Genomic DNA, 25,214 nt, shown 5'->3' on the forward strand with positions numbered 1-25,214 from the left:
ACCTGACTTTTCTGTTCAGAAAATGTTTGCTGCCAGCCCTTATACTGACACAGTGATGACTCCCAACCTGATGGTGGATCCTCTGCCAGTTGAGACTGGCGATGGACTCATATGGGTGGTGGGCCCGGTCCTGGCTGTGGTCTTTATCATCTGCATCGTCATTGCCATTCTCTTGTATAAAAAGTGAGTTGGTTTGGGATTTTTATTTATTTATTTCGTTCTTACTGGAGAATGCAGATTGACCTGTTTTAGGGCTGTAAAAATAACACTGTTCAACCTCAAAGGGTAGAAAAAAAACACCCACGGTTAGTGTAGTTTGTGTAGTTTGTAGTTTTGTGGAGTTTGTATTGAGTTGATTGGCTGGCGACCAGTCCAGGGTGAACCCCGCCTCTTGCCCGTAGTTAGCTGGGATAGGCTCCAGCCTTCTCACGACCCTGACAGATAAACGGTATAGAAAATGGATGGATGGATGGATGTTAATATAGTAAAATGCTTAACTTTTATATGAAGTTTCCGTTCAGATAACCATTCTGTTAACAGTAAAATAGAAAGGGAGTTGAATCTTTTAGCTTGGCATTACTAGTGGCTTGCTTCAACCACTGGTCTGCACGAGCAATATAGCCGCAGTCTGTATTTTAATTAAATTAGCATAAGTGTGCTGGAAATTTCAGGGTTTGTTTTCTCCACCAGCAATACACAGTGAAGATTTTCTTGCCATTTGATGTTGAACCAGTTATTTGCAGTGTTTCTTGGGAATTGGGCTATTGGGAAATAATTGCACAATAGGGAGCATGTTGAAAGAGGGGGTTATTATGTATTCATAGGAGCATGATATTCAAAGTCCCAACAACATTGTTGCATGTAAATATGAAAGAGCTTTTTTCTTGTGAAAAAGATGGTTGTGGGAAGTGAGGGGGTTGGAGAAGGGAGAGAGGAGGAGATTCTTTGAGATGGTGCTCAATAACTGGACTATGATTGGTGCACTTTACCAATCAAGTGATGCCCAGATAAGTATTTCAAGAGGTATATATTTCAAGTAATACCTTAATTCTGGAAATAATACTCCATAAAGGTGTTATTCCAATGTACCCCAAGTTATTCACTAGTTGTTTTAACCATAAATCATCAACGCTTTTTCAGCAGCAAGTAACTGTACTTTCTAGTGGGACATCAAAACCTGTCAGTAGCTTTCTTCCTGTAACAAGTCTAAATGAATACTATTCCTCATCATATTGGGGCTTTGGATCATACACAAACAGTCCATATTTCCTGGTTGTTTAATGGATATGTTTAGTTTTTAGCCTTAGTGGCCACAAGTCCCAACTGAACAGTTAAGTATGAGTAACACTTAAAGGTCGCCCTTCATACCAGGAAGATCTCTGAATTATTTTAAGGGGGACAGGGCTGGTGTGAGCAACACAAGTACAGCTTGTTGTTGTCATATGATCCCTGATTGTCTGACCTTGCCTTACGTCCGTATTGGTGGTTAGGGAGAGTAACATCTCTCCTTGGATCTCTCTCTTTTTTTCTCTCTTCTCTTTCTCTCCCCTTCGCTCTCCCGTCTCCCCCCGTCCATCTCTCCCTGGTGAACAGTGTTTCCCGGGTCTGCCCTTGGCCCTGACATTCCCCTTCCCCATCTGTATCTGCACCCTCGTGCACGCACACACACATGCACACGGACACACAAAAACACAGGTTTATGAATGTACACACTTACTTGCACATTTCATTGAATGCTCATTGTTCTCACACACTTATATATGTACCCACATGCACGCGCGTGCACACACCTCCCCCAAATGCTGATGAGCCTTATCTCGCATTTTGCGAGCCCAGCAGCGACCCCTGTGAATTTTAAACTGCTCTCTATTGATTTGTCTCTCTTCTTGCCTCCCCCTTCTCCCTTTCTCCTTGTGTGTTGTGTTTTTGCCATCTTTATATATTTATTTGACTCCTATTGCTTTCTGCGGAAACAGCAAACCTGACAGGTAAGGTTTAGCCATACTTTATTGTATTTACAGGGGAAGACAAAGTAGCCTGCCTCAGCAAAACAGATGCGTTTAATTAGTGAAGGAGAATTTTGCGTACTTGATACGCATTCTCAGCTGACCAGTTCTTGCTCACCAAATGTTATTCTGTTGTGCTTTTTTTTTTTTGTACGTCTCCCCCTGTTTGTACTCTTCGTTTGTCTTACTCTTCAGCCGCAAAAGAAAAGAGTCAGAGCCACGGACAAAATGTCTGCTGAACAATGCAGACATTACACCCCACCATCCCACGGACCCTGTGGAGATGAGACGCATCAACTTTCAAACTCCAGGTACAGGAAGGACGCACCACATGTACACTGAGGAACAGAACAGCCCTCATTCTAAAACTGAACATACTGTATAGAGGTATAGTGAAACAAATATACTGCATAGACATTGTATTTGTACACATTGGCCATTTGGTAAAAATCAGTTTGGCACTTTCACTGATGAATATGAAAGATGTTAAGAAGGAAGTATACTCAGCCAGCTGTAGGTGTGACAGCCTGGAAAACCTGCAAAGACCTCTGCTTTGCATCATCTTTAAGGAAAACTGAAGTGTTTTACTGTCATCTCATCACAAATATTAACAGGTTAAGATAAAGTTTTATTTTTGACTTTGTCCCCTAACAAAAACAAAATAAATAAATAAGCGAAAACACAACTAGCTATGCGTTGCGAAAGACTTTGTGGATTATTAAGCCCCCCCACCCCCCCATAACTACTTTTGATTGTTGGATAAAAGCTGGCCTGTTAAAAAACTATCTGAAGATTGCATTTTGTTGTCGTAACTGAATTTCCACTGTGAGGGGGTCTCATGCCTGTTATCGCCACAAATGTCTAAAAAGGTCAAAAGTCCAGAAACATTTCAAGTATATAGAAAGACCTTAATGTCTGACCAGCGTCAGACAACTAGAAATAAGGGGCTGAGCCCAACCCCCGAAAAGCAGGCCCATAAAGAGGTATGTCTGAATACTTTTGTCTATATAGTATATACAAATTTGCTGTCAAAAGCTCAGTTGCTGTATTATTGTGGGCAACTGACCTTCCTTCTTGACATCAGATTATTCATTTACAGTGAAAATCTTTTATTCATGAAAGACAAAACATAATATTTAATATTTAACATAAACATAATTTAACATGTGTTATGAGATCAGATTATAACACTGGCACACACACGCACATGCAAAAACCCAGCACAGAGATAAACTATTCGCAAATGAAGTAACTTCAAGTTAAATTTATGCTGTGACATAAATGATGTCCGTGAAGTACTACATCGTCCTGTTTGACATTATGTGCCTTCATAACTACCTGCAAATCATTTTTCTGTTTGCCATGTCCCATTGTAACAATTAGCCATTTAAGATTAACAACGAATAGTTAGAAAATGATGTCTGTTGTTGTAATTAATTAATTCAGTTATTTATTAATATTGTTTATGTTGGAAGCAACTGCTGTTTTGAAGTTCTTTGAGGTTTTTACCAGTTTCCTTTTTTTGTCTCACTCACATCTGAGCTAAAGCCTGAAACAACTGTCCACGTCAGATCTCACCCTCATTCTCTAAAAGCTCCTCCATCTTCTTTCTTCGTCCTTTTTAGACAGTTTAGCAGCCTGTCTTTCTGTTATTTAGCCTCCCGTGGTTCAGGCTGTGGCGGCGTTGTTGGCATTGTTGTTTGGCTGAATCTTACTGGGACCAAGTTTGATTTTTTTTATTTTTCCCGTTTGACGTATTTGCTTCAGTTAAGTTCCAGCTGCCTTATTACAAGCCTTAAATTGTCAAACGTTATATGATGTACTAGTAGAATCTTTTTTGACCGATTTTGGAAACTTGCCATCCTGTCAGGTTAAGCATTTTGGTTAAAGGAAGTTAAAACAATGCTGCCCTCAGCCAAGCATTATGAATTATTGTGAGTTCTCGGCTTAGATTATTTAGTGTTATTTTCTCCTCAAGCGGTTTATTTGACAGCAGACTGACACCTGAATTTTGAGGAACTTGCCACTGTATTTCAAATGCATTGTTACCACCCACCCAAGCAAATTTCAGAAAAGGAGTAAATCCTCCATAGGCAGTATAAACACATCCACCTTTTTTCCCCGTGCATTCCCTTGTTTCTTTTCCCTCTTATTTGCCTCCTGCCTTTCTGTCTGCTAGCCTTGTTGTCTCTCAGCCATCCATCTGTCATCCACAGCCAGTCTCCGCTCCATCAAAAGGATCGAATTTCAAAATGGAGCGTTTCTCTTCAGCTTCTCTGGGAGCCCGCTTATGCTGCCTGAGTTTGTATCTCAGAAAAAAGAAAAAAAAAACTGACTTCTTCACATCAGAGGAGTGAGATACAAGGATGAAAGGAGATGCACAAACCCACTTATATGCAGAAATGTGGAAGTTCAATTTAGTGTCCTCATCTTTATCTTGCCTGGTATTCAGAGCCCTATCAGTGGTTCTGTAATCACCAGGTTATAATGGCCATTCCTGCTATTTGTCTCTCTGACTTGCAGCGCTTTCCATTATGTCCTCAGCTGTCGTCTTTTCCTTAAATAATAGAAACACTTGTTACAATCTCTTGCTGCTTTTTTTTGACACAGACCAATACATGCTGAGACCTCTCTTTATATACGACAAGCATTCTCATTCGACAGTCCTGTCGTTGTTCCGTAGCACTGAGAGAAGTTGTTATCTCCGCACCCGGGGAATTTAATTTGAATGGACATTTTAGCCCAATTAAGTGGGTCGGTGAGCATTTGTGAACATCCCCATCAGCTAATAGCGGCCATTGTTCAAATGAGCATACTCCCAGTGCACTTATCCAAGGCCTCTCCGATCCAGCAGAGCATATGTTGCATCGGCAATGTGTGCTCAGTGACCCCTAGTGCTGGGGAGCAAAAAATATGTTTTTGATGAGGCCTCCTATAGGCTGAGCTTGGCTGATGCGTTTCAGAGAGTGTGTACATTGTGCGTGTGTCCCTGTAGGACATGTAACAGCCTCACAGTGACAATCCCATAACTCCTTGGGGTGCAGAGTGGCTCGTGTTTTTTATTATCTTCATTGTTGCCTGGAGTTTAATTGGCAAATGGGGCCAAAGTAATGAAGCAGCACAAGTGCATATCAACTGTATATCTGCAGCTAAGCCCCCTCTCCTCTGTCTTTGGCTTGAAGTACTCATTCTTGTCTTCAGCATCTTTTTCCCCCTTTTCTCTGTTTCTCACATAACCCTTCCAAGTATTTCACATTAAAAGCTGGTAAACTATAATGATAACAGTGGTAGCTATGGAGTGTATCTCAAAAATCTTCTCGTCATCACTTTGGCATTTGCCACTGTGCTAAGTAATCTGAATTCACATCATTAATGTTAGAGGGCACAAATGAAAAAATAAAACCTCTCCTCACGCAAACTAACAGTCAGGTGAACTGAGTCTCACTCTTGGTTCCCTCTTCATCGTATCTCTGATATGTTTTCAATTTCTGCTGTCTCCATCTGTGTTTCTCTTTATCTCTGCCCTCCGACACAGCATTGCGTATTGCACTTCACGCCCCCAGAATTGTGTCAGAAGACAAGAGTTCCACATTTGAGCATGTAAAAATCAAAAGCGAACAGCGTCGAATACTCGCAAAACCCACGGACACCAGCCAGTCGCTCGCGTGCATCTCCAACACACTCGTTTCCTTCGGATTAAAGCAATGATGGCAACATCCGTGCCCTCCTCCTCACAAGCAGCTCTAGCAAAACACACGCACACACGGCACGCACGCTTACACATAAACATAATCAGACATGCCTCCCTCCCGCTGTGATGAATGACGTTTGGAGACAGAGGATCAGAGCACTCCCCGCTAGGTTTAATTAGTCATTGTCACAAATCAATTAGGGAGAGGGGGGAGTTCGATGTCTTCATCTGTCTGTGCTCATTTGGAGCCGCTGGCCCGACGTCCTCTCTGTTACACCGAGCGGGTAAACCCAGCAAAAGTCAGTTAAGCAGCTTTCATTTTGCAGAACTGACCTTAACACTTGTTGGGATAACTAATCATGTTAGTTTTTTCCTATTAAGGAATAAAAGAATCACTCATTTTGGCTGGTATTGACGATCTACCTGCGTTTTTCACTCCGTCAAAGCTTTTTTGGAAAAGGAACCGAAAATTTCTTTTAGAAAAATAAACGTCTTGCTTCATTTTTGTCAATTTTTTTCTTCTTCTTCTTCTTTCTGCTTCCATTTCCATTTTTCACTTTTTCTATGGAAGAACAAATTATCTGGATCTCTGGATCAAAGTTGCCATCTTTAGCTGATGTGATCCCTTTATTTATTGATTTATTTTAAAATCCCTGAGTGACCCTGTTGATCTCAGCTTTCGGCCCTGGCACAAATTTTCACCCTTTGCTTGATGGGCAGGCTGGCAGCACACCATCAAATTTCCTTTCTTAGCCACATTTCCAGTAAATGTTGTCACAGATGGCTCCTTTCTGCTTTAACAATCGAGAAGACTTGAATCTACTCAGACATAGCAAAACTGGCTGCAGTCTCGGAGGACTGCTCCTCTGGCGTAGATGAGACTTTGAGCCCTCGGCAGACTCGTCCGAGCTCCGACTCCCATCAGCTCCGGCTCCACAGCTGCCAGCAAAGAATGTGGACACTTTTCCACACCTTTCACTCCCAATGCCTCAGACAAAGGAAACTCTCAGAGTTTGTTTTCACCAGGAAACATAAGCTGGTTTTTCCCGTCTCTGTCTCTTTCTCATTCCTGTCAATGGGCCCTTCCAACTGGTGCTTATAAAAGCTCAGAGATAGCAAATCAATTTTGTTATCCCTGATTTTTATAACCATTGACATGAGGTTTAGCAGAAGGGTTTTCTCAGCAAGGGCATCAAACACCGAAGCCCATGGCTAACCAAAATTCTACTGAGGAGGACTGTAGCTGCTCTGATCTGATAATGTATGCCCTACTTTTCCATGTCTGTGCGGCTCTCTCGTCTCAAATCTGTCATTCAGGCCACCATGAGAAAGGACAGAGTTTACTAATGGTAAACTGTTGGTAAATCAAATGTACTTTTGCCTTAGTGTTTCATTTCTTGGCCTTTTATCATTTTGCACATTGTTATGTTTTCTTTTTACATAGTCTTCTGTTGCATTACAGCCTTTTGAAACAATTTCCCTTATGTTTGCTGTTCTTTACAGATTCTGGTCTAAGCAGTCCTCAGAGTGAAGCAGATTTTGACTATGAAAGTTAGTCTCTATGCTTTCAGCATTTGCGTACCAGCTTTCTTTATTCTTTTTCTAGCACCCGCTTGCCTTCATTTACAAATACATAATTTGCATTTATTTGTTTTTTTTCACACTCTGCACCAAAAGTCCAGCACTAATTAATTTGATGTTGGGTTCTTTTTGTATACCAGACTGCGTGGTTTTTTTTTCCTTTAATTGGATGTCAGTCACTATATTCACTTGGGCTGTTGGCTGTGCATTAATCCACCATGCATAAATAACTTGACAATCATTTCTGCTGATGTAGGGATGGTTCAGAGGTGTTTTTTTTCTTTTTTAACAGGAGTACAATCTGTGTTATCCCTCTTTCTCTTCCTCACCATCTTGTTGTTGTTCGCCCTTATCCTTCCTCCTCCTCCTCCTCCTCCTCCTACTCCTCCTTCACCACCTCTGCTCCATTTCCATTCTGAAGTAACAGGGTCTTTTCTGCGCTCACAGATAACGAGCAGAATTAATTAAAGCAGTGGCAAGCAATGGCTCGACATTTGATCACCCCCTCTTCCCTGCTCAGTGTAAAAGGATCATCCAAGAGAAAAAGCAGAGTTTCTGGTTTTCCTCTTCCCCATGTATCCCCCTCTTTATTTTCTTTGCCCACCCATAGTTGGACTTCGTCCCTTCTATATGGAAACACACAACATCATAAATAGGTTTTTAGAGAGAATGCTTTGCTGCATCAAAAAGAATCATTATATTTCTCAGGCACATCGACTGCAGATCGGGAGATTGAAAATGTTTAATTAGGTGCGAGTTTGTTTTCTGTGTTCACTGATTACGTTGTTGATTGTGGTGGGGAGGAAAAATCTGTATGCGCATGGAAAAGACTGTGGGATGTGTTAAAGGGAAAGATGAGGGCTTTTACATGAAAGTGTGGCGAATAACAATATTTTGTCCTTGAGTGACTTTGCTTTAGTGCGGGTCACTGGGCAAGTCTAGTTTCGAAAGTAAGTCTTTTCCTGGATAAACGCAGCAGTGTGCGTGCAGCGTGTAAATAACAAAATTAATAAGAGAACAAATCAGGCGAGATCGATTCATTTGTCTTTAGATGAGAACAAAACAAATGGGGGAGGCTGGAAAAGTACCCAGAGAGAGAGAGAGAGAGAGAGAAACAGACGAACAGTACAATCAGACTGAATTAGCCACGAGGTCCAGCTTTTAACTTTGGCAATGCTGGCCAGTGGAAAAGTCTGAGTATTCAGTGTTCAAATTGTTTTCATACAAGTTTCCCAAAAACATTCTACCAAAGTTTGAGGAAATAAGCAAACACTGGTATGTATAACCTTCAGACTATCCCAACGGCCGTGAGTGCTTTATTTGGTGTATGTGAAAATATTTTGGCCTGATATATCTCTCTAGCTGTAGCAGGCACTTATACATGCAGACGGTAATGCAGGCAGTAAACACAAACTGAAAGGAGCTGATGGAGTTTGAGTATGTCAGTAACTCATGCGCACTCACAGATACACACAGAGATACCCACACAGTAAACCACACAACCAAACACACACACACACACACACACAAACGCCACAAAAACATTCTTTGATCTCCCCTCTCTTATTCTCTCAAGGAGAAGTGAGGGCCCCTCATTTGCATATGCATTTATTTATTTCGCTCATCGCTTCTGATACCTTTTCCCTTTAAATTTGAGGAAAGTCAGCTGACAACCAAATTTAATTTGCAATATTTCCTCTTTTTCTTGATGCTCATTTAAGTTAATTCCCACATCGGAAGTGACTAATAATGCCGTCTCTTTCTCAAGTGGTGCCACAGCAATGTGCATGCTTTGTCAGAATAAGTAAACACGTCTTTGTCAAAATGCACTAGTATAATCTGAGTTCTCCTGTTGCTTTACAAGGGTTTTGGTGAGCTTATATTATAAATTTTGAAAAGAAATTCACAGGCTTTAAAAGTAGGTAAACACTATGAATGGAAACATTTAAAGTTAAATGATCTATTAAGAAGGGCATGGGTGTTTGTTGCTCATCTCTTGTCAAGTAGGCTGTTAATGCAGTGTGTCCATTCATTTTCCTGGAGGATGTCGCGGCATCCAGTGTCATCTCCTCATTTGTCTCATATGTGCATTGTAATCTTTGTTAATCTTCGTGTAATTGACGCTGCTGCTTTGTTCTCTCAGTGTAAAGTAAATTACCATTACTAATGAAGACTGTCAGCACAAAGAGTTGGGCTCCCTCTCTTAAGCTCAACAAAAGCAGCTGAAACACCAGTGACCCCTCTGACATTGGAAGGATGTTATGCGTTGTGAGAAAGGGAAAATTAAGGATGGTTAATGTGATTATGCCGATTTGCACGCCCGCTTAAGCCTTTGTAACTTTTTTTTTTTGTGAAGAGATTTAAACATTTTGTTGACTTTTGACCTCCTCACTCTGCAGGAAAAGAGACCCCTTTCTGAAAATATGAAAGCGTTAATCGTTGCCATTCCATGTGCAGGGACAGAGCCGCGATCTTTGGGCTGCTTCATATTCCATTACATGGCCTCAGCATTATGTTCATAAATGGATTAGTGACTGGAGTGCACAGCAGGGCTGATAATATTGTAGCAACAGTAACGCAATATTCAGAGGATATTTGAGTAAGCCAAAGAAATAATAAATCTCGCAATTTTCCTGAATTGGGGGAAAAAACAAAGTTCTTTCTGGGAACTCCTTGGGATAGACCACAGACAGATTTTGGAGGATAGCATATTGGACCTGCAACAGAGCATTTTTTTTATGCGATTCTGAAAGGTAAGAGTTGTTCCTCTTAAGGCAGCTATTCACTGGGTTGAGGAAACCAGCAGAAGGAGGAAAGGGCAGAAACAGCAGCTTGCTTGCTTTGTACTGGCTGGCTGGAATGGAGCAGTTCACTGTGTCACTCAGCATCACTCACATTCCTAAACGTCCTTACTCCCCTTCCCACCTCCCTTCCCAGGTCGAGTCCCCAGGTCAGGGCTTCGTTCTTGAATAAGTTCCTTTTCATAAAAGCAACTGACAAAATTGTCATCATGCTAACAGCGTGACAGGAGAATCACAGATTAAGGATACAGTAGAAGCAAGCATGTGAGACATGCCAGGTCTGATCCAGATGGGAATCCTTTTCATAGCTTTTCTCTCATCTTTCCTTTTGGCTGAGGATGGTGCTGAAAGTGATAAAGTTCAAAGATGAAAATAATCACATTGTTTATGTATCAGTGATGAGAAATAACCAAGTCGACTTGAATTTGTTAAATCTGTCTCAAGTTAAAACCGTCCTTAAAGACGTGTTCATCAAGTTGTTCATTAAGTATTGGGGTTGCTTCTTTTTTGCTGACAGCAGCAACACTGAAAGTAAATATTACTTTTGATTATCATCAGTAAGGAGTACACGGGATTTTTGTCAACAAAGGCAGCCCATTGATTCGGACAGTAAAAAGGGCTGTCGTGTTTCTTGTCTATGATTTCACCATGAAAACCTTAGATTTTTCATCCTGTGTCATTTTTAATTCATTTCCCAAGCTGTTAAAACAATCTATACCTCTGAATGTTTGGGACATAATCCATGTTTTTCTCTGGATACATTCATGGTCGTGTCATCCTGTCCATCTGTCAGCATCATGACATCGTGGGAACTAATACGGTTTAGTTTGTGTATGCTCCCATCACTGTTTTTGAGCTCTGACCTGGTCCAATCAAGTGCCTATAACCTGTCACCAATCAATACATTTTTTGCTGTCTGACATTCACCGTGTTCTGCACAAGCTTTCTCACCAATAAGACCCAACTACCATGTATGTCATGTAAGCAAAGCATCCTCACACCCATAAATGGTGTGTTGTGTAAAGTTTTGAACTTGTGTCCTGTTCAAGATACTGATGAACTCTCTTTCTCGTCTTCCCCTGTGTGGAATTTCTCTCTCAATTCTTTGGCGAGCAGGTATGATGAATCATCCACCCATCCCTATCTCAGAGTTGGCTGAACACACAGAGCTTCTCAAGGCCAATGACAATCTCAAGCTCTCCCAGGAGTATGAGGTGAGTGGGCCAAAGGTTCAAAGGTCAGAGTTTCTTCTCAGTATTGATTTCTGTCTGATTACATTTTCATTGAAGGGGGACATGAATCCCCACAGGGAAATGGCTGTTTCTTGTGGTGGTGTTTGAGCAATTAGGAAAAAATCTGTTTTTCTCAGCCATTTCTTTCTTCAGAATATAGACTACCTCAACCTGGCAAAGCAAGACAATTGTCATTTTCGATTATATAAAATTTCCCTTGGCGGGTTTTTGCAGTTCCTCAACTCCCAAATGCAATTTCTTCAAATTCTTTGCTAAATAAAAGAATCATTCTTCTGTAATGGATCCAGTTGTACAACAGGAAACATTGGAAATAAAAAAAAAAGCTGGATACTGCTGCTGCAGAATGAAACATGTGCTTTTGTGACATTCAAATTGTGTCCGTCTTAGTTACCTAACTGGGTAACAGCATTAAGTAAAACACGTATAAAGCTTGAGAAAATTAAAATTTTCAATGAAATCTGATTGAAAGATGAAATCTTTCTCTTTTTTTTTTTTAAATCTGTCTAAACTGAGAACTAGAAATAACAGATTTAAGGCTTTTGGTATTTCAAGGATTTACTTTAAGAAAACAGAGTAAAACTACGTGTTATAAAACTCTTCACACACCCTAATGACCTTCTTTCTTCTAAAATTGAGATATACTCTTGTGTACACAGAACTCCATTAATGTGTTTTTTAGGGAAAAGCACACTGGCAGTCAGCCTTCACCAAAGTACGTGTGTGTGTGTTTGTGTGTGCGCGTGTGTGTAGCGGGGGTAACTGAGCTGTCTGGGCTCTGAGGCCGTGGCGGTTATAAATGACACCAGAGTTGATTAGAAATCAGGAGTGCTGAATCAGCTCTCGTTTGCATACAAGCAATATCCCCTCCTCGCCATCCCTAAATCACCGTGCCTGTCGCCTCGATGCACGCCAGTATAACGCAGGAAGCAGGTACACCAGCATAGATTGCTGTCATCATGCCTGCCGGTGAATGTTGGTGGATAATGACTTCTCATAGCGATCCAGTATTTCTTTGGTATCTATTATTCATAAAACCACATCCGGGCTGTGCACCAAATGGACAAGCTTGTTCCATTCGCAGGGGGAAGAGAGACGTGATGCCAAAGTTGATGCTTTGCTACAACAACAACTTCTAATTACTTGGCTTAGAGAGAGCATTAAACCGCTCGCTCGTCCCTTCTCCCACTCTGTCTTTTTCACTCAGTCCCTGTCCCCCCCCTGCCCCTTCCCACAGTCACCCCCCAGGAAAAATAAATGACCAAATTAAATAGAGAAGTGTAATTTTAATTTTGTTATTTTCTTGATGAATGGCTGCTCGTCCGAGCGCCCTGGCTTGCCAAGCACAGCTCTACGGGGCTTTGACTGATTGGTTTTTAGCCAGGCGGGATGTGAGGGAGGAGGAAAAAAAATGGAGGGAAGAGCGGCGAGAGGAGAAAGGAGAGAAATGAGGTGGGGAGGCTTGCTTAATGATGAAGATTCAGTGAGGGGAGAAAGAGAGAGAGCAGGGTATCTCAGCTGGAGAGCAGAGATGAAGAGGAGATCATCTGACACACAATCGGTAGCGAAAAGGCAGCAGCGGTTTTTACCTGACGATGCTGAAGCCATGGAGTTTGTTATCTATCTCCTGTCAGGCAGCGAGAGTCCTGCAGAGACTGCCTTCTTGACGGGAGTTGTCATTCGTTGTCATCATGGATCATAAGGAGGAAGAAGAAGTAATTCTTTAGCAGAATTTGAGTACACGATTCACAATTCAGTTGCTTTTAAAATCATTTCTGGAATTAGGTGTCCCTCGGTCAGACTTAAGGTAATCGACGAAAAAGTGGAAGATAGTAAAAGGGTGACTGTTAAGGGAGGGAATGTAAACATCAGAGAGAAGATGGCAGATGGAGGAGGAGATAATGAGAGACAGAAATATTTGAAGGGGAGATGCAGATAAGGAAAACAGCAACAGAGAAAGAGGGACAGAGATAAGAGGACAGAAAGAAATAAAACAGATGGAAAGAAGCTAAAACAGAGGGAAGCTCTGATGATTGCATGGAAATTGTTAGATCAGATTTCCAGTTGGACGTCATTCAGCTGCAGCCTCCGTCTCAAGCCTCCCGCCCTGCGCGCCGAAGCCCTAACTGCAAATATCCTTCAAGCTCCCATCCAGACGCAAACAACAACTTGTAATGGAATACTTAATGATCTTGACAAGGGAACAGAATATTTATCTGGAATCATTGTATTTTAAAGAGGCGTCTGAATTTGTCTTTGGCTCGAATGTCGGGCCTCGCTCCACGCCCTCCGTCGCCTTCATCAGTATTGGTTATTTGTCATTTTGCCTGCTACACTAATGATCTTGATAAAGTACTGTGCGCAGCTGCTTTGAGTATTCAACGCATGCGGCAAGCAGATTTTCATGATACCATGTTCTTTTTCCTTTAGGGAAATATCCCTCTCAGCCGACCCTTCCACCACACACTCTTTCTCTTCTTTCTATGAAAACATTTAGGTCCCACTGTTAATGCTCAGCTCTTCTGACTTATTCTTTGTGTGTGTGCTTGTTCTGCCTGTCTCGCCGGCCCCGTCAGTCTATTGATCCAGGCCAGCAGTTCACCTGGGAACACTCCAACCTGGAGGTGAACAAGCCCAAAAATCGTTACGCCAACGTCATCGCCTATGACCACTCCCGCGTCATCCTGGCTCCCATCGAGGGTAAGGCTCAGCTGTTCTCACACTCTGCACCTACACCAGCTCAGAGATGAGCTCAGCTCTTTGCAGATCAGATGGGAGATACTCATAATTACAGAGTCATTTTAAGTAATTAGGAATTTCTACTGGATAGACATATACTGGACCAGATGGGACTAGACAGAGAAGACTGAACTAGAACAGTGCACATCACTGCAGAATAGAATGTATTAATCAGACTCAGAATCAGAATCGTCTTCATTGCCATGTAAGTGAAGAGGTTTCACATTACTAGGAATTTGTCTTGGTGATTGGTGCATACATAGAACGTAAGAACAAGTAACATATGATAATAGAATAAAATAAAAGAGAGTGAGGTAAAACAAAATGAAATAAGTAAAATAAATATAGTTCTGGAGGTAGTACAAAAATGAGGTAGTACAGAGTGGAAGCAGTGCAAGTAGGTGAGGTTAACAGTGCAAATGGTCAGCAGGTGGATCATGACGTGAGCATAGATCAGTCTGTACTGAAGTAGCTAAAGTGCAGATATTTTAATCTGCACTTTAGCTACTTCAGCTGCTTTAGCTATTTGAATCTCTTAAATTCAACAAAGACCCCTAAATACTGCATTTTACCGCGATCAGAAAAGAATAAAGAAGGAGACGGAATAAAAGTAAGAAATACACCAAACTGGGCTGATTACTCCGGTGTTGTTTTGAGTCAGCGCAGTAGCATGAAGAAAAATAGAATAAGATATGAGTGAAATAATTTATAGTATGTGAAGTTCAGATTCAGTTCAGCGACAACCAGTAAATTTATAGAACAAAGCAAAATTTTGTTGGAGGCTAAATGGAAGACGTCTTTCGGCTCATCTTGGTCCCCGAGCAGCTAAACAGTTTATGGGATCATATTATTTTTAGGGCTGTTGGGTGAAGACTTGTTGTTCCAGCTCCATCTTTGGGCCCAGCGCTCGGAAGGACCCAGGAGTTAAACCAGTGCTTTCAGCCTCCCATTTGTCTCATCAGATCTGCTCCAGTCTCATGACTTCCCCCTAACTGCCCACAGACATACTAGTGAGAATCTCTGAGCCAGAAAAACTCTCCGTCTGACTCCCAAATCTCAAGGGACATTGTCAGAGGTAGTCACCCTTCACAGCTGACATTGTTCTGGTGTTGCATCACCAGAAGAGCGCACAGACTCCTCGCAGTAGCGCCGAACTCTTCTACTCCACAGTACTTTTCTTTTGTGTGAGCTAACTGCTGCGACTGAATTTCGAGATTCAGTAATAGTCAGGCCAATTTGAGGGGGCGACAACATGCATAACAAAATTATCCCTGGGAAAAAAAAAAAATGCCTCGTCCATAAATACATAAATTAATCAAGTCTGAAATTTCTATTTTACACTGCAGTGATTTTGCCATTAGTCGCAGCAGTAGAACAATTCATGCACGCTGCCGTTCTCTGTTCACTTAGCTATGACTAAAGCCAAGGCACCACTGTCGGATTGTGCGACGTGGTATCCGTTTTAATGACATTTTTCCTTTCTTTTTTCTTTTGTTCATTTCTTTCTTTCTTGCTCTCCCCCACATCTCTCTCTCTCCCCCTCTCTCTCCTTCTCTATCGTATTCTTCCTCTCCACACTGGTTGTTGTCCTCTCTTAAATTAGCCCAGTCGAGCGTTTCATTGTTTGTCGCTTGAGTGAGGAGATGTCAGTCAAAGAGACCTGACTCTCCAACACAGATGCCACCACGCAGGAGTCTCTTTTCAACTGACAGGATTGTAGAAGTCTGTTAAATGAAGATAGGTGATGTTCTGTCTTATCACCATAAGACGCACACTGTTAGACATATTATAATCACAGATTATCTTGTTTACATTTACATCATGATGGATTCTTTTTTTTCCTCCTAGAACAACTTAAATTGCTGAGCTTGAAGTGATTCTGCACCAATCTCAAGGACACCTTGACTGTTTGAATGCACACTCTGGTTTCCTCAGATCTGAGCTTAATGACAGATTTGTGCTAAACATGATGAAACCAGATATTTACATAACTTTGTATCACTTGGTATCAGGATCGCTCCTGGTGAAGGCTTGCAGTGAACCACATGTATTAGCTTTGAAGTGTTCTGTTACTGCTGCAGACACATTAAAGGATGCCACAGAGTACTTTGATAGTTGCATGCAGTCTGTTGAAGCAGGATTTTGCAATACAGCTTACAGGTGTTATGTACACCATCCTTGCATTAAGATATTGCCAGTACACATTTGTCTACCCAACAATGTGGAGGGGTGCCTTATGGCAAGATTTAGTGGGATCGGTGTGCAACAGAGCGTAGTAGTGGACTGAGAGGGATGGTAGCTGGATCTGCCTCCCGGCTGTCGTGGCTGAGTGGCTGATTTACTCCATGCTATTTTATGTCTTCCACCACCCTCCGTCCTTGGTGGTTTTAAATCAGATGTAAACCGCTACGCCGTATCTACAGAAACCACAGCAGAAGCACAGACAGAGAAAAAGAAAATGATAAAAGAGCGCTACAGGAAGTTATGACGGCGTAGAAGTCGCTGCATTTGAATCCATTCAAAAGGAACCACAACTGAGGATTCCTTGTGATCAGCAGTAGCGGATGGGGAGAAAGTCTGTGAGATTGTTTTAACATCTCATTTATTTTTGTCTTTAATTATTATTCTCAAGTGAAGCACAAAGATCTGTTGTGCAGTGATAATAACAAAAATATTTAAAGTCCCTATATTAAGCCACTTCCACTTCTCTCTGGACAATTCAAACAATTTCTCCGGTCTCTGCCAATTTTCACTTGTTTCACCAATAAGAGGTGTGAGAAGTCATTACATAAATAATTTACTCATTTTCTAGTCTAGAGTTTTTACACCTTCATTGATTAGGAAACAGGGTTAGCGTATGTGAAAACTGGGAATTATCGAGGCAGGTGGCAAAAAAACAAAAGGGTGCAAATAATCCTGAAAGTAAAATAGAAAAAAAAGTCTGATAGATGAAATGGATTTGAGGAGAAAAAGCTATCAAAATCACAATGTGTCAGCTAATTTCTGTCTTTTTTTCTCTCTCTGTGGTTTGCATCTAGGTATCACAGGCAGTGACTATATCAACGCCAACTACATTGATGGCTACAGGAAGCAGAACGCTTACATCGCCACCCAGGGTCCGTTACCGGAGACGTTTGGGGACTTTTGGAGGATGGTGTGGGAACAGAGAGCGGCCACAGTGGTCATGATGACCAGGCTGGAGGAGAAGTCACGGGTAAGTCTGCTCAACAAAGTGTTGCAGTGATGCTGGCCACCGCTTTTACGAAAACTTTAAAAGTGTCATATTCAAATTGGTGGCTCGCAAGACCAAGCACAAGAACCAGCAGATAAAAATTGCGCAGCTTTACAATTACTGCCCAACTGCACACCTGAACTTCATTGGTAGATAATCAGATTTCATTTTCATGAGATGGATTGCTTTCAGAGAAGTGTAGAAATTTGAATGGGGGCAGTGGAGGCAGCAGGGGGGGTGATAAAACAGAGTTAACTCAAAGTCTACCTGAGCACATCTGATAAGTTAGGCTTCATATCCACCGGGACTATCTTCACAGACTTGGCCCTGTTTTCTCTCATGATTTGCAGGGAAAATGACAAGCTGTTGCATGTTCCCTACAGCGCTGAGAGCTTAGCAAGTTTTAGCGCTCAGAGTGCACAGAACGGGAGGCTAAAATTAAATTTAAGCAACACAGTGACTGGAGTTTTCACAGTACTTGTGACCAGTGCCTCCCACAGCCATCTGTTGATAGTGGAAGTTAGAGGAAGAAGTGCATGGCTTAGTCACAGAAGGGAGGAAAGAGATGTCAGGGTGGGATCACACTGGTCCGCTTTAGTTTTATTTTTAATACATTTATGTCCATGGGATGTGGCCACAAGGTGTGCTGCCTGTTTTTTGAAAAGCTGATGTCCTTGAGATGGAAATGAAGTCCAACTTTTCTGAGCGCCTGTGAAGTTCACACTTTTATTGTCAGCCAACTAACTCTAGCAAAGAATAGAGAAGGTTACGTAATAAGAAGGCAGCAGCAGCGACCGCAAACTACCAGATTAAAAATGGAAAACGCATTCAAGAAATTGGCAGCTGTTACTGCGATCACCGTGAGTCAGCAGAATAAACGTGTTGACTGTATTAAAGAAGTCTCTTAAGTGTTTGACAGTTGGATGCCAGTTCTGTTTGCCCGTAGTGACAGTTAGTCGTTACGCAAAACAAAGCGTCTGTCGCACGACCCATTTTTTCTATATTATGAGCTGAAAATGCAGGTGAGCACTGCAAAAAAAAAAAAAAAAAAGAATAAAGCCGAATGGTGTGAGTGTACCTTTAGGGTGGATCAACAGCGTTTGTATTCTTTGCTATCAAGGAGGTGACTTGTCTAAATGTCAAAAAGCCAACTGTGATGTTTCATCCTGTCAAGTCAAACTTGTGTCAACATCAGGCTCACTCACCCTGGGTGTCTCCACTCATTTTCCCTCCCTCTTTCCCCTTTCAGTTGTTTACCTATCCTCCATACTGACATGCGCATTCCACTCCTGTCAAACGTGATCAAGATGAGCGGGCGGTAGAGCTTGAGTGTCAGCTTGAGCAGGAAATGGGAGAGAAAGCTGGAGAGCAGTGCATCTCCCTCACTAGCTGTCACATCTCATCTGATGTCCGCCCGGCGCGTCACACCTCATATTGAATGAATCTTTATTAAGTGGGCTGACAGGGGAGGGCTGGGGGAAAGCAGGGATTGTGTTTTCAGAGCTCAAGTAAAACTACCAGATATAAACACAGCTAAAGAAATTTGAGTCAAAATGAGATATCCATCCAGGATGGATCTGGCATTTTATTCTTACTAAGAATAGAAGGTATTTTTTGTGAAGTTCTGAACTAATTGCACCTAATCTGGATTGTATTTTGACAGGTAGTAAATTAAAAATTGATTGTTAGGTGATTCTGTTTCCTGTATTTCAAAAACAGTCCTACGTGCTCATGCATTTTGTTTTGAAGTTTAGCAAAAGATGCAGACAGTGTTTGTGTAGGGTTGGTGAAGTTAAGCTATGATAAGAATGAAGTCGCTGTGTCTGATCATGTCTGTTTAGTCTGCGTGGTGTTGTTTGTTAGATTCAGGATAGAGAGACGCTACCCTTGTGTTTCTGTCAACACCGCCCGCTGTTTTAATCCACAGGAGGACTTGCTTTATTAGCGGTGCATGTGTGCGAGCTTAATCTGAATTTTTCTTCAATACCTCCATTTAAGTGCAGGATCTTATTCGTCAGTTGAGACGCCATTCAGACTGTGACATAGATACTGCAGCTTATGCTTCTGTCTGTCTCTGTCTCTCACTTCCAGATTAAGTGTGACCAGTACTGGCCCAGCCGTGGCACAGAAACCTACGGTATGACCCAAGTGACCCTGTTGGACACCATAGAACTGGCCACCTTCTGCGTCCGCACTTTCTCCTTACACAAGGTAGGAGGATTTATCTCTTCTTCCATACCCGTACAAACACACACAGGCACGTTGCTATTGTCTACATCCTCTTTTTGCAAATAAAACACAGCCATTATATGTATTATAAATTTGAATAACGATGAATAACAAAACCCTTATTCAACAAAAGGCCAATTCGTGGTGGGACAGACCTCTTAAAAATACAAGTACAAACTTTAAATACAAAAATGACAGCTTAAACCATGTGTTGTTTATTCATTTGATGCAAACGTGTACACATAGAGAGCCCTTCGTCCTCATTGTCCTTCCAGTCCTCCCCTTTTACCTTGTTCAGCTCTGTCTCTCTCTTCGATAGATCATCTGTTTATGTGCATCTGCCAAATTGGAGCACTTAGGTAAAGTGAGCAGAAGAGAAACTCAATATACATAATTGGCAGACTGCTCTCATACACACACACACACACACACACGCACAAACACAAATTTAGACACTGAATCACACAGGCAGATACAGTCTCCACACAAATGAAAACATTCTTAAGATGATGCGGTTGCACATGCAGGCTCGTGTGCACACTCATACACAAGCAAAAGAGTGTGAAGGTCGCACTCAAACACACTCACAGAACCCAAATACATGAATTAACATACCTTGATGCATATGCATAACCATGATGCCACACACAAATACAAATGCAGGCATAAATAACAAATTAAAGTGCGTTAATGCGCAAACACACACACATAGATACAGGAAACACCAGCACATGCCAAACTCGCTCTGATTCACAGTCTCACACACTTCATTGTCGTGCAAAAACAAAAAGAGCCGAGAGAAGACAAATAGAAGCTATTGGAAGGATTTGACATTTGCAGAATTTTCCTCTTAACCAGATAAAAACAACATTTAAGTCGCAGCTGTCTTTGGAGCTGGAGTGTCAGCGGAACAATGAGCACCAGAGCAAACCAGTGACGGTAAAGATAGCAAGATATCAGCAACAGCGGTGCTTTAATGCTTGCTGGTTGACATTCAGGGCCATTTACATTCTGCCGCTCTCAGCCTCCATCCAACCTACCGATATGATTCTTGCCGATGATCTTTTCCCTCCCCCTCTTAACCGCAGCCGTTGGTGTGATTTCAGTGAGCTGTTTTCACTTTATACCTCTGAGAAAAAATATTTTGTTGGATTTGTGTGAAGTATACAGTAAGGAAGTACGAAGTTGTCAGCAGACTCACACACAAATGCATATATAAAGCAGCCGCCATGGAACCTATCCCTATGTATGTGTGTCCGTCACTGATGCAGATTTGTGCTTGCTGATAAATCCATAACAAAAAAATGTAGGGAAAACCAGCAACCAAGCACCAATCACATCCATGCAGTCTGCTTCCTTTGCAGAAACAGAGAATGTCAAAACAAAAAAAAAAAAAAAGATTTAGGTCAGTTTGCTTTTAATTACCACACTCATTTATTCATTTATTCAGCAAGGAAAAAATTCCCTCCGTCAGGGAAGCAGAAACACTCCATTGAAATGCAAACAGTACCTCCATTAGAGGATCTTCTGAGAGGAAAGAGAGGAGAGGAGGCCAGAAAGATGCAAGTTGGATTTTTTTTTCCTTCTCTCTCTTCTTATCCTTCTCAAAGATCTTCCTCTGGATCCCAGCTTGTATCTGATGATTTGAGAGTTGAGTTTGAGACAGGAGCTGACAGGCAGCGGCTGTGTAATGTGCGTGTTTGTTGCATGTATCTGTAGATGCTCTGAGCAGCAGCAGCAGCAGCAGCATGAGAGCGTGAAGGTATAATACCTGGACTTATTATATTATGATGAGCCCATCTGATCAGCTTCATACTATATGTGTGAAAGTGTTTTGCAAAGGAAAATTAAACCCTGTTAAGCAATATTGCACCAAAAATCTATTTTTAGTCCGAAACTCTCACCCTCTTTGAGGTGGCTGTGCAGACTCGGTAGTGTTTTCTTCAGAGAGGAAACAGCAACAGTGGTGAGCTTCCATTCAACATGCACAATTTTTATTTCCATCCTAATGAACAGCCCTGCCAACCTTGTTAAGAGGCATGTGTATCAGTTGCACATCTAAGACATACACTTGAGACCCAGCTATGCAGGATATATTAGAGTCTAGAAAGGTCTGTGTTGGTGTTTGTACCATACAGGTAACAAATTAAGCCTGGCCCGAGTGGTCTAGTAAATTAGGTCGGTTGAAGGCAAGTGGTTGTATGTTGACCGTGCATCATGTCTACACCAGCCACTTTGCTCACTGGAGCACATACTCCCCATTTTGTTTTATTTCTATTAGAAAAAAACAGCTGGTCAGTCACTCAAAATGTATCGTCAGCCCCACTGTGGGACTAATAAAGGTCTATCTTATCTTATATCCAACCCATCTCTCTCTTTCTGTTCTTTCCAGAATGGCTCTAGTGAGAAGCGGGAGGTTCGTCAGTTCCAGTTCACTGCTTGGCCTGACCACGGCGTACCTGAGTACCCGACCCCCTTCCTGGCCTTCCTCCGTAGGGTGAAGACCTGCAACCCACCTGACGCTGGACCCATCATTGCCCACTGCAGGTTGGTACCACTCTTTTGTTATTAGTATTGTTTTACGTATATTTTTTTCTTTTGCTCTGAGATCCAGAGTGCACTGTTTTTATGTAACTGGAATATTTGTGCCCTTGTGGTTAGCTTGATGCCGCTTTGTTGTGATTTTAGGGCATAAACGAAGTCTAACCCTACACATAGAAGAGGTATTTGTGCCCCTGCCCATAGTGTGTGTATGCCCATGATCAAACACAATAGCAGAGCTCCTTTGTAACTGCTATTATACATTACATAACTCACATTATACGAACACATGCTCTCTTTTTTACCAGACCCCCATCTTTTCTTTTCTTCATTGGTCACATCATCTTTCTTTTTAAGGCATCTTTTTTTTTTTTTTTTTGGTGCTTTTATTCTCCGCACCTCTGTCTCTTTTTCTTCCTTTCTCTGTGAAAAGCCTCACAGTAATCCCTTCCCATCTTTCTTGCTTTTCCCTTTTTGCTTCTTAGCCCTTCCTCCTTTTACAAGCGATATTTCTCAGACGGCTTATTCAAATTGAAACCTTCCTTTTTGTCAAGATAAGAAGACTTCAGTGAGTCCAAAGCACTACACAATAAAAACGGAAATTTGACAGCTTGCTTCTCTCAGTCTCCATCACTGTCCTCCTCTTGTTCTGGCTGTCGTTTTTAGTTGTTTCTGTATGCCTTCTCTCGCTATCTAGCTTCTCTCCTACTTTGTTATTTAAAATGTAGGGCAAAAAAAAAAAAATCATCACTGGACATACATAATCGCATTGTGTTTTAATGTTTATCGCAAATTACAGTTAAATTCCTACAACACAAATATGGTGGTCATAACATTGAAAGCCACAGCACCCTGAGAAGAGAAGAATCTGGACATAAAAGCAAGGGAAATTAATTTCTCTAAAACAAACCTCTTAAAACTTTAAACTTCTCTTTCTCTTCCTTCCTATTCCCTAGTGCGGGTGTTGGCCGAACGGGTTGCTTCATCGTCATCGATGCCATGCTGGAGCGTATCAAGCATGAGAAGACGGTCGACATTTACGGCCACGTGACGCTCATGCGCTCACAGCGGAACTACATGGTGCAAACAGAAGACCAGTACAGCTTCATTCATGATGCACTGCTGGAGGCAGTGGCCTGCGGCAACACTGAAGTGGCTGCCCGGAGCCTCTATTCCTACATCCAGAAGCTGGCCCAGGTGGAGAGTGGCGAGCATGTCACTGGCATGGAGCTAGAGTTCAAGGTACGAGATATGAACAATTTTAAGTACATTGTGATTGAAATTACAGAGTTTTGCACAGCATTTAATCTCCATTTCTTGCTTATTTTCACCAACAAAGCATAACTGTGTATGACATGTTTTGATTTTGACCAAGGCAGGTACCAAAGAACACGCAAATCAGACCAGAAAGAGCAGACATGATAGATCAGTGTCTGTAATAGCTTTTCACTACTATGACTTAATCATAATTGCAAATGCAAATCCATTTTCTTTGCTTTTGATACTTTTTTGCCCTACATATTTTTTGCAGTGTGCTTAATTTGTTGGTTCCAGTGATGCCTTTTTGATTTGTGATCATTTCTTTTGATACTTGAACAAAACATATGGTGAAACTGTGATACTAAATGAGGAGACAGGGAGGACATAAAATGGATGATTATCTTAGCTGGCCGGGGGGGAAATGGCAGAATAACATTTCAGTCAAGTGAGGATACAGTTTACAGCAAATCTTTATACCTCAGGCAAATGGAGTTAGACGTTCGATAAGCGGCAGGTTGGATGTTTCAGCTTGTTGCTCATACAGACAAAATGGAAACAGAATGAACAAAGTGTATGACACAGTTACAGAGAGTTACAAAACTGAGATAAAGACACTTCTCTGAAAGATGTTATACCGTTCAGCCCCAGGTAAGTGGAATATAGATTAAAGCCTTATTTACGTCTATCTGCCAATTTATATTGCACCCCCTGTCCAAGTAATAGGATCTCATGTGGACTGGAAAACAAATCTCCTTTACTTTTGGAGCGTCGCTTCAATAATTCAATCACTTAGATACACAGTATTTGAATTTTTTTTTTTTTTTTTTTGTATTTGTTGCAAAGCTGGAAAATGGAAATGCTGAAGCCCTTCACCGTTTGGGCGCAATGTTCATTTTGGAGGATTTGGAATAATATGCTTAAGCAAAGAAATTGGGTTTAATCTAGCAGGCACAAGACAAAGGATTTCGGCTAGAAAGCAGCATGGATTTGAGTTTAGGTCTGAGAAAGAGGGAGTGTGTGTGCTTTCCTAGGCGAAATCCTGACAAAGCAGTAGGTGAAGTTAGACAGCCAGGCACAGCATTTACATAGCTCTCCATTAAAGATCTCGACAATCATCAACTTATAAACTCACTTCATCCTCAGCTGCTCAATTCAGTATCTGCTGACCTTGAATTGTGCAGACGTTCGCGCTTAAATCATCTATCATCTTCCCATCACCGTTCACCAACACAGCCTCCCTGCCAAGAAACAATAATAGTACTGGTGTGTTTCGACCTTTTTTTTTTTTTTTTCACTCACTGGCGCACAACTGTGATGAAATCTCCAGCGCCATCTGTAACAGGGATAATGCTGAGCTGGCGTCAGGAGTCAAACGGGGATTAATAACGTCCACACCACAGTTAGGATTGAAAAGAGAGGTGTGTGTGTGTGTGTGTATGCGTGTGTGTGCGTGTGTAGAGGGATAGGAGAGCTAAGTAATTAATACTTGATGATGACAAATGGGGGTGGATGGCAGGGCAAGCGGAGGGAAGAACATTTGGCTAATGAACAAAGGGACGACTGTATGCTAACTTGGCACTAAGGAAGTGATTCGACATAATGCTGCACTATAGGGACGGGTGGGAGGGTATTGTCATTCTCAGGTGGGAAACGGTGTCGTGCAGAGTTAAGCTGTGACTGGTGGGATTCACAGTTCAGTGGGGAGAATGAACCGAGAAGAGGGACTTGAAGTTGTCAGACTAGAGCATGAATAACAAGCATGTTCCCGGAAAAGATTTATGCACATAACCCGCATGCAAGAGAAGTATTGAGCAACAGAGGGTACAAGAATCACAACACAAACACACACAAAAAAAGAGCTACTGGGCTTCTGGGGTCTATGTG

General features: G+C 41.8%; 1 protein-coding gene across 14 annotated transcripts in view; it reads left to right on the forward strand.

Annotated features, from left to right (window-relative positions):
- The window catches only part of ptprsa (protein tyrosine phosphatase receptor type Sa), a 224,716-nt gene that overhangs the window by 185,428 nt on the left and 14,074 nt on the right, over positions 1-25,214 (forward strand). For 7 of the 14 annotated variants that reach the window (XM_046391868.1, XM_046391867.1, XM_046391871.1 and 4 more), the window contains 10 exons: positions 20-183; positions 1,977-1,988; positions 2,202-2,317; positions 7,201-7,248; positions 11,196-11,293; positions 13,906-14,029; positions 17,107-17,282; positions 19,392-19,511; positions 21,922-22,076; positions 23,027-23,312. In XM_046391868.1, the coding sequence (XP_046247824.1) occupies positions 20-183; positions 1,977-1,988; positions 2,202-2,317; positions 7,201-7,248; positions 11,196-11,293; positions 13,906-14,029; positions 17,107-17,282; positions 19,392-19,511; positions 21,922-22,076; positions 23,027-23,312 (1,299 nt within the window). The remainder of the gene's footprint in view (positions 1-19; positions 184-1,976; positions 1,989-2,201; positions 2,318-7,200; positions 7,249-11,195; positions 11,294-13,905; positions 14,030-17,106; positions 17,283-19,391; positions 19,512-21,921; positions 22,077-23,026; positions 23,313-25,214) is intronic. The other 7 variants (XM_046391873.1, XM_046391878.1, XM_046391880.1 and 4 more) reach the window with 3 other exon arrangements.

The sequence above is a fragment of the Scatophagus argus genome, chromosome 6, assembly GCF_020382885.2.
Source record: "Scatophagus argus isolate fScaArg1 chromosome 6, fScaArg1.pri, whole genome shotgun sequence".
Classification (NCBI taxonomy): Eukaryota; Metazoa; Chordata; class Actinopteri; family Scatophagidae; genus Scatophagus; species Scatophagus argus.